This window comes from Balaenoptera physalus (assembly GCF_965194825.1).
Source record: "Balaenoptera physalus genome assembly, chromosome: 8".
Lineage (NCBI taxonomy): Eukaryota > Metazoa > Chordata > Mammalia > Artiodactyla > Balaenopteridae > Balaenoptera > Balaenoptera physalus.
This window is the reverse complement of record NC_138887.1, coordinates 13046096-13061847: the sequence shown is the minus strand read 5'-3', so window position 1 is coordinate 13061847 and position 15752 is coordinate 13046096. Positions and strand designations below refer to the sequence as shown.

Here is a 15752-nt window from a genome sequence, read left to right as displayed (position 1 = left end):
GGTGCATAGACTTGGTTTAATCATAATCCTTGTGTCACTCATCATTAGTCCATGCATGGCTCTCTTTTTTTCTTTTAGTTACTTAATTTAATTAGTTATTTTAAATGATGTTAATAAGCAGCCATGAACTTACCAAATAAAAGCTAGAATCTTGACAATAACCTACTTTACTCATATCATACCCTCTCCGCCCACGACCTATCCCCCTTGCCTTCCTCCACCTGAGGTAACCATCATCCCTGTTTTCTTTTGTATATACTTTTTGTTGCCATCTATATGTACTCATAAAAAGTTACATTTTACAATTTTAGTTGCTTTTAATTTTATGAAAGAGTGTCATGCTGTTTGTAATCTGTTGGGAATGACCTTTTTTTTCACTTAATATTATATTATATTGCTAAGATTTGACCATATTGTTGCATATGCCTTTATTTTATAACATGAGATAAGACTAATTGTGAAAGAAGACGTGTGAAAGAACTTTCTGAACATGCAGGCCCTTCTCAAAGATCAATTTTAGGAAAGAGGACATATGGATATGGAATTTCTTTTATAACCATTCCAGGTATACTCCCTCAGAAAGTCTTCATGTACCCCTAGAGGTAAACGTATCCAGGTTGAAGACCAGGTTGGGGCTGCTTAAGGGAATTTATAGATATTCTGGGCAAGTTTATTAACCTTTCCAAGCCTCAATTTTCTTATCTTTAAAATAGATATCATAGTAACTTCCCACTGGATTTTTTTTATTAGGGTAAGAAGAAAATATTTATAAATCAAATATTTGTCTTTCTTTAAACAAAAGTTATTCTGCAGTGTTTCAATTTTGTGAAATTACACGAGGTAGAATTGTTTCCGAATTATGGATAACTCTGATAGTTGCTAGTTATTCAGAACTCTCGATGACAGATGTCCCTGGATTACAGTCTGTTTTTGAAACTCCTCTGTAGCATCAGATTAATTCTAGAGCATTTGATTATAGAAGCAAATAAGAGGGTCTCAAAAAGTAAAAAGCTTGTACTAGAAGGTTTTTCGCAAATTTATGTCCTAGCCTTTGCTACTTTTTAATGCCGTGTCTAGTTTCTGCAAGTGGCATATTTTTCACCTTTTTTTTCCCATGTCCTATTCAATGTATGTTGTACTATGATAAGAATTGGCTTTAAAAGATTGCACCAAGGATAATAGTAACCTATTTTTGTGAACATACATTCTTCATTCATAGTTTTAATAAGTTATTATTCATTGATTATCCAGAAGCCACAGAAAAATAGTTTGTCTGTATAGGTGAAGCCCTGAAGGAGGGGGACATTAAGGGTGATTTGTGTTGGAGGAGTTTACAAAGCCTTTGTGTGAAATCTTCAAGAATAGCTTGCGGGGGAGCAGGGGTGGCAGCTTTGGGGCTATGTAGTAAATACTATCATTTTGTTGTTGTTGTTGTTAAGAAATGCCATTGACAAACAGTTTAATACTTTATTTTCCAGCCTTCCTTTATGGCAAGATTGTCATGAGTTATGGAGTAAAAAGCGAAGAAGACAGAAGCAGATGGGCATGACTGATGATGTTTCCACAATTAAAGCCCCCAGAAAGGACTTGTCTCTGGGCATGGATGACAGCAGAACTAACACGCCTCAGGGTGTGCTGCCGTCTTCACAACTGAAATCTCAGGGCAACTCGAATGTAGCACCTGGTCAGTAATACTTCCATGGGTTGATTTTCTTCACATTGTTTTGTGGCTGGCGTTAATTATATTGCTGTAGTGTTAAAGCACTTGTGGCTTAAAAGTTGAACACTGAATTCAACATTTCCTTGTTATTTGATTGTGCCAGTACAGATGTTTCACTGCTACTGGCACCACAATATTGTGCAATCTCAAGGTAAGATTAATTTATAAAGAAGGCATCAAATTACATATGATTAGTGATGGGTCAGGTTTCTCTGTCTTCTTTTTTTCCCTAGTGCAAGAGTCAGTAGGTCTTTTACTGACATTATTCTGTGAGGCTCAGCGTTCAATGTCTGTGGATGCTTTTCAGGAGTAAGAAGAAAGATAAAACAGCCAGGAATCAGAGTAGAAGCTCTTTCATACTGTTTGTAATGTCCTCAGGTCACTTTTAATATACTTCCCAATATATTATAGAATCTCAGACTGGAATCTGATATTGTGCCAAAAGTGACTTGAAGTATGATAAAGAAGGGTATTTTGGGGAAAGTTAAATTTCTTCGTCTGATTCAATCTGTTATAAGCGTAAGCTTCTTTACGAGGAACCAACCTCTTCAATGTTGTCAGAAGTGCTGTTAAATTCATTCTCTCATTTAGTTAACGACTTTCAAAAAAATTGAATCCACTCCCTCATTTTGCCTCAAGAATCCAGAAAGCATTCAGCTTTAATTTTTTTATGAAGACAGAGATGATAAGAAATAAATACATGTATGTGTGGAGGTGGTGTTTTATTAAACATGAAAAATAGCCCAGCACTTATTAAGAGATGAGTAAGTATTGACTGATCAGTTAGTTGATTAAAACAGATCTATGGATCAGATTGAACTTTTGGTGGTTAAATATAAATATAGAGTAGATTAGCTGAGAAAGCTTGAGAAAGATTACCTTAATGCTTTCCCATGTAGTCTACAAGCTTAGACTTGACCTTGGTCAGACTACATTAAAGTGCTAATACATGTTACTTTAAAAACCAAAATTAATTGTTATTTGTTGTTCAGAAGTATTCTTCAGAGTTTCTTGAAATAGTGAATTCCCCTTGTACATGAAAATATTTGATGTATATATAGCTTAGGAGAAAACACATTTATTTGTTGTACAAAGTGAGGGCTGTCTATATCAAGTTCAGTATTATTTCTCTTCATGGTAAAAATATGTAAAATTTGGAGACAGACAGAAGCAACAAGAAGTTTTCTTGGTTTGTGTTTATGTCACCTGTTTTATATACCATCTACTACTGAAAAAGGATTTGAGATGGTTGTAACAGGAAATTTGGATGGTGGTCACTTGTCCTAGGCAACAGTTGTCATATTCCTTAATAAGACTGCCAGGTGTTTATTTCTGCTTCTCTTCATGGAACTGATGTCCTTATTCCACTAGGAAGCCTAGTGGAATAGAGGTAGTTATTTCACTCTATTTTAGCTGATAAAAAATGAATTCTGGGCTCATTTTGTTATTGTTTCTTAGCTTTGCATATTTACAACTCTGTTAATTTTAGAATTTCATTTTATCCCTCCCTCCCTCCTTCCCTTCTCTTTTCAAACTGTCACTATTAAGAAGTGAGGGTTCTAGTTTTTTGAAATAGGAATGAATCCTCTTTGCTCCATTTTCTACATCATCAATAAGTGCCATGAAATAAAAATGCCCCTTCTGTGTAGATGAGGCACCACAGTTAAAGTATACTTCTCTGAGCTCACATGGAGACTACCTCTGTTAATAGAGAAATGAAAGGGAAAATGAGGAAAACTGGCACTTGGGGTGTAGCAAACAAGCATGGGTCCTTATTAATACCTGCAGATCACAAGAAAAACTTGCAAGAGTTTGTTTTGAATTATTCTAAAAATGTTAAGAAGTAATAAAAAGTATCTCAAAATATATAAAGAGAGAATATATTAAAAAAGCATTAATCATCACTTTTTCATCTTGGAGTACTATTAGTCTGTCATCTGTGGTTATGGAAATTGCTTGTCAGTATCTGTATTATCACTTAGCATATATATTATAGTATTACGTACATTTGAGCCTTGTTGTTACCTATGACTCAGATAAACTTGCACAAGAACGTATGTAAACCATCTAAACTGTCTAAACTGAGTCTAAACTGTCTAAACAAGTCTAAACTGAATATTAGAAAAAGAAAAACAACTGTTTTAGTGGTCATGAATTAATGCCAACTTATATGTACATGATAAGCATGCTTCTGTAGGAGTTCCTAATTTACCAAGAGTGCTTAACTTAAAAAAAAAGCAGTTTGAATGAAAGACATTATATCAGACAGTCTACAAAATCCCAGTTTGAATTTACTGCAAAGATAAGGTTAGGTTTTTAGAAAATAAGTGTTATTTTATATAAGCAGTACAGGGAGTGGTTAAGAGTTCAGACTCTGGGGACTTCCCTGGTGACGCAGTGGTTAAGAATCCGCCTGCCAATGCAGGGGACAAGGGTTCAATCCCTGGTCTGGGAAGATCCCACATGCTGTGGAGCACCTAAGCCCGTGCACCACAACTACTGAGCCTGCGCTCTAGAGCCCGCGAGCCACAGCTACTGCAGCCTGCGCACCTAGAGCCCCTGCTCCGCAACAAGAGAAGCCACCGCAGTGAGAAGCCCACACAGCTAGAGAAAGCCCATGCACAGCAGCGAAGACCCCAAACAGCCAAAAATAAAAAAATAAAATAAATAAATTTATTTAAAAAAAAAAGAGTTCAGACTTTGGAATCAGAATACCTGGGTTCAAATCTCAACTCTGCCACTTACAGAGTTTGTGACCTTGAGCAAGTTATTTTATTTTATTTTATTTATTTATTTATTTATTTTTTAAAGGGGAAGAGGAGGAAATGAGGAGTCTTTTTTTTTATTGATTGATTGATTGATTGATTGCTATGTTGGGTCTTCGTTTCTGTGCGAGGGCTTTCTCTAGTTGCGGCGAGCGGGGGCCTCTCACTATCGCGCCCTCTCTTGTTGCGGAGCACAGGCTCCAGACGCGCATGCTCAGTAGTTGTGGCTCACGGGCCTAGTTGTTGAGCAAGTTATTTAGTCACTCTGGATGTCAGTTTCTTCTTCAGTAAAAAAATGGGGCCAATAATAAAGCATGCCTTATAAGGTTGTTGTGAGGAATAAAGGATGTAAAATGCTTAGAATGGAACCTAAAATTGTAGTCGTTGCCATCCTCATCATCATCCAGTGCCCGTTCTCAGGTGCTGTTTCCTGGTCATGTCTATAGTATGGGGTTCTAATGGTGGTCTTGGTTTTCCTTTCGAAGTATTTACCCTTCAAGATAATTTATTCAAAAGGGACTGCAGTTCTTTTTCTTTTTTGTTTTAATTTATGTGCCGTTACATCTTAAATGTACATGAAATTGAACTAGAAAGAGATTCCCTTTTCACAGTATTTCTCAAACACTGTCCCACGAATGTACATTTTAATAGGGTAATACAGAGCCATTCTGTGGGGTGGGGAGAGCTGTGAATCATGGCAATTCTAATTAATACACATTTTGTCTTTAGTAAAAACAGGCCCTGGACAGCAGTTAAACCACAGTGAATTGGCAATCCTACTAAACCTACTACAATCTAAAACAAGTGTTAGTGTGGCTGATTTTGTCCCAGTGTTGAACATTAAGGTAAACTCTGAGACTCAACAGCAGCTAAATAAAATAAACCTTCCTGCTGGAATTTTGGCAACAGGTGAAAAACAGACAGATCCATCAACACCACAACAGGAGTCTTCGAAACCGCTGGGAGGAATTCAGCCTTCTTCCCAGAACGTCCAGCCTAAAGTGGAGACTGACGCTGCCCAGGCTGCTGTGCAGAGCGCGTTTGCGGTTCTGTTGACTCAGTTAATAAAGGCTCAGCAGTCAAAGCAGAAAGACGTGCTACTGGAAGAGAGGGAAAATGGATCGGGACATGAAGCGTCATTACAACTCAGGCCGCCTCCAGAACCTAGCACTCCGGTGTCAGGTGAGTGTACAGATAGCAGACCACTAACACGGCTGCATTCACACTGTTTTCTTGCTGTTGATGATTAGCTATAATGCGTAGTGTTTAGTAGCTTTGCTAGGAGATGTCCTGAAAATTCTCAGGTCACTGGTTATAGGTTGGTTTCTTAGTCTGTGTACTCCTAGGAGTTGATTCTTTAATGAATTATCTGTGGGTGATAGAACTCATTATGAATGCTATCAGCGTTTCTCACGTGAACCTACGGTTAAGAAATAATCTTTCGCTCCAGTTACAGCAGGGTGATTGACCAAGGCAGAAACCTTATGTATACAGTAGCTTTTGTTCTTCAGGAGGTCAATAGGTACATGTGAGGTGCCTTTGAAAAGTCAGATACAACAAAATTTTTCTGTCACCATAGACTCAAATGGTAGCAGGCAATATTTTAATACTTATATATACCTTTTTCTTTTTCATTTGACTTTTGGGTTGTTTTTGTTTGGTTGGTTGGGTTTTTTTGTTTGTTTGTTTTGTGTGTGTGTGTGTGTGTGTGTGTGTGTTTTTGCCAGAGATATAACTTCTAGTGCTCTTTAGAAAACATTAACTATTTTGAAGTTTTTGTTTTTCCATGGTAACTTTTGACTCTCTTTTTTTGCCTTGTTTCACTTAGGACAAGATGACCTCATCCAGCACCAAGACTTGAGGATATTGGAGCTCACGCCAGAACCAGATCGGCCTCGTATTCTGCCTCCTGATCAGCGACCTCCTGAACCACCTGAACCACCACCAGTCACTGAAGAAGATCTAGATTATCGGACAGAAAACCAGCACGTACCCACCACTAGTTCTTCGTTAACTGACCCTCATGCCGGAGTGAAAGCAGCCCTGTTACAGCTCCTTGCTCAGCATCAGCCCCAGGATGATCCCAAAAGAGAAGGTGGTATTGACTACCAAGCAGGAGACACTTACGTCCCCCCTTCAGACTACAAGGACAACTTTGGGTCCTCTTCTTTCTCTTCTGCTCCTTACGTTAGCAGTGATGGTCTCGGAGGCGCCTCTGCTCCACCACTGGAACGACGTAGCTTCATTGGAAACTCAGATATTCAGTCCTTGGATAACTACAGTACTACTTCATCTCATTCTGGTGGCCCACCTCAGCCTTCTGCCTTTTCCGAGTCATTTCCCAGTTCAGTAGCTGGATATGGAGACATTTACCTCAATACAGGTCCCATGTTGTTTAGTGGAGACAAGGACCATAGATTTGAATATAGCCATGGCCCCATTGCAGTCCTGGCAAACAGCAGTGACCCTTCCACAGGGCCAGAGAGTACTCATCCTTTGCCAGCAAAGATGCACAACTATAACTATGGTGGTAACTTACAGGAAAACCCAGGTGGCCCTGGCCTCATGCATGGACAGACCTGGACTTCTCCTGCCCAAGGACCTGGGTATTCACAAGGATACAGGGGACACATTAGCACATCAACTGGCAGAGGTCGAGGCAGAGGGTTACCATACTGAGTATCTGTTTTTCCTCAGGCACATCGTTTTTATCTGGAAAGACTTTTCTAGCTGCAGTTTAAGGCAGCGATCCAAGAGACTTGAATAATATTAATTCAACAACAGCTTTATTTTTATGTGGAAAAGGGTCTTGCATACAATAGTTTAAAAAAAAAAAGACAAAAAAAACACCTTTGCTTAAATTCATGCTGTTCTAAAAAACTAGATCTATTGATTGTACATCTTCACAAATTCTAGTTAACAATTTTATTTTGTATTCTTGCAGTTTTAAGTGGATGCTAATCTTAGGGACATAAAAGTCTTTTATGGCCCTCTTGCAGATCTTCTGAACTATGCACATTTGTGCTTTTTTGTAAGTTTGGACCAACTTTTATGTAACAAACAACCAACCCCTCCCCCCTCCAGTTTTACAACAATCAGAAAGGGCACTGATTTATTTGGTATTTTTCTTTTTACAAAGCTACCTTTAGTCAAAGGTCACTGTCAGTCTTTGCACCTGCTTTCAGTGTTATTGTGAAAGGTGTACTTTGTGCTCATTTCAGAAAATAAAACACAACCTTTCTCTTGATGCAACAGTTTTATAAAAAAAAAAAATGGTCAACGTTATTTTTGTTTTATTTTGCAGATTATCATAGCCTAGCAAAATGCATTCAAATGAAATAGTGGGTTTTATATGAAAAATATGGGTGGGGTGGGGAGGGTAAGTAAGTGCCTTAACAGGTAAGCTTAAGGTCTGAGAAAGTAGTTAACCTTTACACCCATTTGTCTTCTAAAGGGAATCAATGCATTGTATTGAAGAGGCAGGGAGCTCTCCAGTGTCTAGGGGCTGCCTGCTCCGTTCCTGTTAGGTCCATTCCCTCTGCCTATCACACTTTCTCCTTTTCTTTGGGCTGTGTTACCTTCCACTACCACCTTCTCCTGATAGGGGAGTGAGAGCAAAGAAAGGGAGTCCAACTCCCAACAGCACCTTTTGTTACTTCTGAGAAAAAGTTCTGAAAAGTTGTGTCATTTAAACGGTTGAAAATAATAGCTAAATGAGAATTGTAGAGTACCATTTTCTTTCAGGCTGCCACATTGTCCCTGTTTCCTTTTGCCATGCATAATTGGAGGGCAGTAGCATAGAAGCAAGGCTTAATAACAGAATTGGCATAATTCTGTTAAAGTTCATGGGGGGAGGGATGGCGAACACCATATTTTAAGTTATACAGTTGCCATTTTAAGACAAAGTTAACTGTTCATTTTACTCGTTAACTAGAAACATTGCTTAGGTTGAATTTACCGAAGTAAAAAGAAAAAGTAGTGCAAAAAAAACCCTCTTATTCTCTCACTTTCTGCGAGGTTTACTACAACTTCTTCTGCCACACCTAGAGTAACTTTATTTTAGTTCATTTTAGAATGATGGATAACCCTTATTTCAACTGTAATGGTGTCAAGTTTAACTAACTTTTTGTGTGCATTCAAACACACATACCATTATAATACTCCTAGAAAGGAACCAAAGGTAAATAACCAGTGTTGCCATTAGCACTAAATGGCAAAACAGACTCTGGAAAGGAGAGCTGTGCCAACTCACCGTTTTGTTTTAACTGTTCTCCTGGTAACTTATTTTTTTATTGGAATCTTAAATTGGAACAACTGTTATCAAATGGAAATGGCTCCAGTTCTAAAGTCAGTCTTTTAATCCTGTGCCCTCTATCTGACTTGTGAACCTTCGTTTCAAAACAGTACATGGGAAGCATTATAGTTTGGTAACAGTAAGAATAGTTTAAAGTGAATAATTCACCATTTTACTGCTATAAAATGAGTTGATGTCTTTTGATGGAATTTTTTTGTTGTTGGGGAGAAAGAAATGAAGAAAAATTATTTTGCTTTATTTGAATATTGAATACTAACAACTTATAATAAAACTACATTGCAGGAAGTGAAGAAATATTTTGAAATTTAGCAAAATAGCTACAGTATTCAAGTATCTGGAATTTTAATATGGTGAGTCTTAGAGCTTTAGACTTTCCTATACGTGACAGTATCTAAGTTATTCTTAATAGTCACACTTGATAATTCTGCTGACCGTAGCAGCTAACCTAAAATTGAAGATATTTATGTGACATGAATAGCCTGTGTTTTAAAAATTAAATATTTTATATAAAATTGAACTGTGTTTGGATAGTTTTTCCTAACATTTCAGTTATGTATTTATGTTGGGAGAGTGGCTGGGAGGACAAGGAAATTGTTGCTTGAAATTGAAGATTTGAACTATAGCTCCTAATATTACCCTAAGACAGCATTGATTGTGAGACAACAATATTTTATGCACTAGTTAGGAAAAATGTTGCCAGTTAAACCACAACTCAAGGCTAAGATACATCAATTGTAAGATACTTCCCAAATTCAGAGATGTTATTATATGAAAGAATGTTTCTTAAAATTGATGAAATGTGGTAGTAAAAATCTTAATGCATCCTTTCATACCATTTAATACTTCAGTAAATTTGGATTAATGAAGAGAACAGGGTTGGGAAATCACTAATTCTGTATGTTATAATAACTGTAGTAATCACTGAGTATTCTTGGGTGAAATTTAAGCAACATAAAATGTTAAGTTTTTTTTGAAAGAAACAGGTAAGTCAGATTGCAAATGAGAAGATGAAAATAGAAAAAGATTGGACCTACCAAAAGAAGAAAATATTTATTATCTCCCATGTGAAATTCCCTTATGTATTTCTTGATACAGCAGCTTTTTCTGCATGCAACTCATGTTTCCCAAGTCTTCAATCCATTATTTGTTGGAGAGTTGCTGTCACCCATGAAATTTTAAGACTCATTTTAAGGGTTTATTGATTAAAATAGTTTGTGGAATGTGAATTAAGATAGTGCTTTAGCTGTGATTCAGAGCTTCACTCCTTCAGTAAATATATATTCAGTGCCTACCAAGTGCCAGGTACTATTCTAGTACTTGGGGTACATCAATCAACATGAAAAGCTTTAAATCCTACTTCCAGTGGACTGACAGTGAGCAAGAATATTTAAAAAGTGGAGAAGCTAATAGTACTTGCTACTGTTCAGCTGTATCTAAATTACACCTCAGTGAAAGTAAGATGAAAATGTGTAAAATTTTGAAGTCAAATTTGAATAGAGAAAGTTCTGGAAAGAAATAGAGCAATTGGAAACTCATTGATGAAAACAAAATTTAGGTTGGAGCTGGCCAGTTTGCAGTAGGCCAATTTGTAAGAAGTATCAAGACTTCTTGAGAAAAATGGAAGGTAAATGGGTTAAATGCTTCCAAACTAATCTTTCTGGTAATTCTGAGTTAAAGTTTTGCTGTATTTGCTATGAACTTAATCCAATTTTAGATGATTTTTCTCCTGAGGGCCCCCCTTTTTTTTTTTTAAAGGTAAAGCTGAAATAGATTTGAATAAAGATCTACTGATTCCCTGGGATAATGATTCTGATATCTTAAAAGTCTGAACAGGACGTCCCAAAAATCTAAAATCATCTGGTCCATCTCTTTACTTTACAGCTAAGAAAAATGAGATTCAGATGGATTATCAGGGTGGTTCCCTAAGCCATAACTAAATTCTGTAGTAAATACTTAACTTTTTTTAAGTCAATGAGAAAATTGACTTAAAATACTTAACCAGTGTTATAGTAAGATAAAATAATTAAATTTAGAATACTGAACAGCTAGTTTAACACAGATGGCTTTGAAAAGTCAACTTAAGAAAAGGCTTCAGAAAAAACAGGGAAATAAAATTTTAGAAAACTTAATCAGGAGCCTGTAGAGGCTGTTTGTTTCATATATGGATAGTCTTTCAAAAGGAGGTTCCTCATTTCTTTTTTAAAACAATGGTTACCTAAATATCTAACAATTAGATAAGACTGAATCTTTCACTTAAACATATTTTGTTTGTAGGAGCAAGGTCCGAATCAGCAGGCCTGCAAACACTGCTTTTAAGTTCTTTCCAGTTTTTATAGTTTTAAGCGGTTTTATAAGGGAGGCAATGATTTGTCATTTACCAAAGGCCTCTCCAGATAATTTCTTAAACTGTTTCTAGTTTAATTAAAAATAAAAGCTATTAAGAGAAAAGCTATCAAGGGATCCAGTTGAAGGTGGGGAAAACACAATTTTGATCATATGGGAAAAGAACTTGCTCTTTGAATTGTGTAGACTAACACTTTGGGGGTCTTATTCCTTTCACCATATCGAATGTCCCATTAAAAAAAAATTTTCTTACTGAAAATGCCGCATTGAAAATGAGGCTCTAGTGAATCACACTTTAATTTTTTTCACAATTAAGTTAATTTGTTGTAAAGGTGTGCTTTTTTGCAAGAATTTTTAGTAAAGTCTCATAACTCCTAAATCTAATGTGTTTAATATAAGCCATTTGTTTAACAAAAGAAAAAAGACTGTATTTGATAGTCTGTAAATAAACTGCCCTAAAAATCCAGGCTATTTTTATCCTTGTTTTCTTCTTGCTCATATACAGAACAGACTCTTAGAAATAATCTTATCTGATGAGGATACGCACTTGTTACAACCGCTGTGTCATGCTTTATAGACAACGCTTTAAAACCTGGAACCCTTCTTTTTTCCTTTTTATATTTGTACATATTCGAAAATGTAGGAACACGTCCAGAGATAACCACCATTAATATTTTGTGTGTGATGGATGTCTTTTCTTAAAACAGTGGGATTATACTGCCCATAGCTTTGTAATTAGAGTTTTTCATTTAATAATATTTTGTGAACATCCTTCTATGTCAGTAATTAAACTCCGTCCTCATTTTAGTGATTGTAAATTACTCCTTTATAGAAGAACCAAAACTTAACAATTCCTCATTGCTGGACACAAAATATTTCTAAGTTTTCTGTTATAAATAACAATGTGAGGAAAATCTGTGTAAGTACAAACACAAAAATGTATGTAATTTCCTTGGGAGTTGCTGACCTAATGAGTGCCCATGTAAACTTTTGCTATATCCATATTGCCCTCAGGAAAGGTTTGCAAGTTTTACATTCCTATTACTTTCCCTTTTCATTTAGTTATGCTGGGTATTTACGCATTTTAAATCTTTGCCATTTTGACAGGTGAGAAGTCATCTTGTTTTAATTTGTATTTCTCTGATTACTAGTGAAATTTATACTCATACTAGCTGGTGTCTTGTTTATTAACTATTCATATGTTTAGTTATTAGGTATTTCCTCTCTGTTGCTTTGAAGAGCTTTTTATAGAAGGTAGGTGGCCCTTTGTAAACTATAATCTTAAAAATACTGTGTGGTGTGTTTTGATAAAGGAAAATTTAATAGTTAACATGTAGTCGAATCTATTCATCTTTTCCTTTTGGTTTCTCCTTAGAAAAGTTTTCTGTAGTCCAAGTTTATTTTACTTTTTACACAATTTTATTTTACTTCTCTGGCTTTCTGCTTTTACACTTAATTCTAAACTGTTCTAGAATTTCTTTTGCTAAATGTTGTGAGGTAAAGATCCAACTTTATACTTTTTCTGAATGGCTATACTAACTGTGCCAACAGCATTTGTTAAATAGGTCATCCATAGTTTTAGAATGTCATCTGTCTTATTTGGGTCTGTTTCTGGGCAGTTATGTTCCAGCCCGATCTTTCTCTTCTGGTTAGAAGTACATTTGTATTCTATCTTCATAAACTATGTGTAGCACATAGCAGGCGATAGTATTTGTTTTAAGATGGAACGTAATTTAATTGTCCATTGTTTCAAAGCTTGTCTATTTCTGCCTGTTTTTCCTTGGGACTTTCAGAATCACTTTGATCACTTTCACCAAGTATCCTTTCACGATTTTAACTAGAAACATATAAGTGTTTAGTGTGTTTTTTTGTTGTTGTTTGTTTTTGTTTGGGTTGGTGGTTTTTTGCATGTTCCTCATTAAAAGTTCTGAAAGTTTCCTTACTGTAGTTCTGATATGTTGGTTTTTTTAAGAGTTTCCAAAAATTTTTTGTTGTTGTTGCTTCTAGAAATGGGCTCTTCATATTGTTATAAATAATATAATATTTTAAACCAGTCTGCTTATATAGGAAAGCTGTCATTTTTTAAAAACTGGCCACATTACTTCTATTATTTCTAATAGTTTTCAGTTGATTGAATATGATAATGGGCATTCTTGTTTCTGATTTTACAAACGTCTTAATTTTTTAGTATTTCACTCATGTATAATTTAAGCTATAGATTAGAAATAGAATAGTTTATTATGTTAAGAATATTCATGAAGCCCATTTATCAGGATCAGATGTTAAATTTTTTTATATGCTTTTTTATTGTAAAGCATTTTCTCGTTTGATCTATTGATGATAGGCACCAGTTATATTAGTAGAATCTAATACTGAGCCATTCATTAGAAATACTGCTGTATTCTATTGACTAACCTTGTATTTAGTATTTTGTAGTTATGTTTATTTATGAGAGGTAAGTCTGGTTTTAATTAACAGGTTCTGATAGTGTTACAGAAGAAACTGGAAAACTTGTTTTTTTTGATTTAGAATGGCTTATGTGTCCTGAGAATGATTTTTTTTTTTTTTTTTGAAGTTGATGCTGTTTTACTTATATCCAAATACACCTGACTTTTTTCTTGAAGGTGATTCTTTCACTCTTTCTCCATTTCCTCATGTGTCCTTGATCTTTTCAGGGTTCTGTTTCTTGAGTAAATGTTGGTAATTGTATTTTTTCTGAAATTCATCATATAGTCCATCTTATATTTAAAATGTTTTTAGCATATAGTTGTACTTAATAATCTCAGTGTTTTAAAAACATTACTATCTATTGTTACATATCCTTTGTGTGTTTTTTCTCTTTTCCCTGATTAGACTAGTTAGGATTTGCCCCATTCTACCTCTGTCCTCTCACCACCAGGGAATAAAAATCTATCATTTACTTCTCATTTATTTTAACATTTTGACTTTGATTCTTTTCTTCTACTTCCCTTATTTATCCCTACCTCTTGAGTTGAATAATTGGTCCATTTGTTTTTCTTCCTTCCAATTCTAAAAGAAACCATTTTAATGGTATGAATTCTCTGATTATTTCTTTGCTTCCATCCAGTAGGTTAAGAATGTTGTGTTTTCAAAATATTTGGTGGCTGCAAATTTGATTGCTTATTTGATCCAAGGATTATTTAGAATAGTGTGTTTCAATTTCCAGGCCGTTGGATATATTTTATTTTTTAGTTTTTTGTTAATAACAGATTTTCTATTACATATAGTCAGTGTATGTAGTCTGCTTTGGGGAATTTATTAAAGATTTCTTTTTAGCCTGCCAAGCAAATAAATTTTGTAAATATTTCTTTAGGATAAGTATGTCATTTGGTACAATTTGTCACATAAGCATTAAATCAATATTATTAAACACTGGTAAGATTCTCTATATCTTTACTTATTTCTCAAGGGGTGAGAAATGTAAAATAAATTCTTATACTGCTATTATGTATTTTTCCTTATATGTCTAATTCTTTTTGCTTTATATATTCAGTGCTATATTCAGCATATACAGGTTCATAACTACTTAATCTTTGTTCCATTTATTCAAGCTTTTAAAACTTTTAATTCTACTAGGTCCAGTTTTAATATTACCACAATTGGTCTTCCTGTTAGTTTATTTCACACTCTCTCTGTTTGCCCCCCCCTTTTTTTTTTTTTTTTTTAATGCTACCTTGCTGGCTTTGTTTTTAATCTTTTGCTAAAACTGGTTTTCTTTTTCTCTTTTTTAGAAATTTGTATTTTGAGGCCTTCTGTTGATTTGTAATGTGCACAGACTTTTTTACTCAGCTTTAAATATTTCAAAGACATAAACTTATTTCTTGAATGAATAACTTCAGAAGTTATATAAGAGTTGCTATAGACTGTCTCCTATAAAAAGGTTGCCAAATCAGTCACCAAGAAGAGGAATGGGATTACCATGACTGACTTAGACCAGGGTCGAAGGAATGTTGGAGAGTCACCTGTAATTATTACTAGGCATTCATCTAAAAAAAGGCTGACAAAGTAAGGATCAGTGTTCTTGGATGTTATAAAAACATGATTGTAAACAAACAAAAAAGTGGATGGGCTGTAAAATAGAATATCCACAGCTGAAGATCAAATTAGTGAGCCTGAATATCAAGCTGAGTGATGCTGGGAATGATCCTCCCTAAAATTCACTACTAAAAAATTAAATAAAAGTTTAAAGGAAAAATTGAGAAATGGAGGCTGGATCTAGATATCCCACTATTCATCTGATAGGAGTTGCAAAAAGAGAGAACAGGTAGAATGGAGATAAATAAACAAAGAAATACTAGAAGAAAACTTTCCAGAGTTGAAAAAGACATGAATCTTGTATTGAAGAGGTCCATGGAATGCAAAGCAAGATATATGATGAGAGTCACACTTGATATACATCAAAATAATATCTCAGAATTTTAAATTTTATTGGAACTTTACATTTATTTATTGTATACTGAGAAAATAAAAAAACAGATTGTCTGCAAAAGACAGAGAATCATACTGGCACCACACCCCCTCACCATTAACACTGGATGCTAAAAGTTTCTGCAGAGTCTAAGGGAAACAACTTTGACCTTAGAATTTC

At 35.1% G+C, this 15752-nt stretch overlaps 1 protein-coding gene across 4 annotated transcripts in view; it reads left to right on the top strand.

The window, feature by feature from the left end:
- Positions 1-7732, top strand: part of CDK13 (cyclin dependent kinase 13) — a 112707-nt gene extending 104975 nt beyond the window's left edge. For 3 of the 4 annotated variants that reach the window (XM_082473407.1, XM_082473405.1, XM_082473404.1), the window contains 3 exons: positions 1479-1684; positions 5215-5667; positions 6314-7732. In XM_082473407.1, the coding sequence (XP_082329533.1) occupies positions 1479-1684; positions 5215-5667; positions 6314-7164 (1510 nt within the window). In that variant the 3' untranslated portion in view covers positions 7165-7732. The remainder of the gene's footprint in view (positions 1-1478; positions 1685-5214; positions 5668-6313) is intronic. The other variant, XM_082473406.1, reaches the window with a different exon arrangement.
- The last annotated feature ends 8020 nt before the right edge of the window (positions 7733-15752 follow it).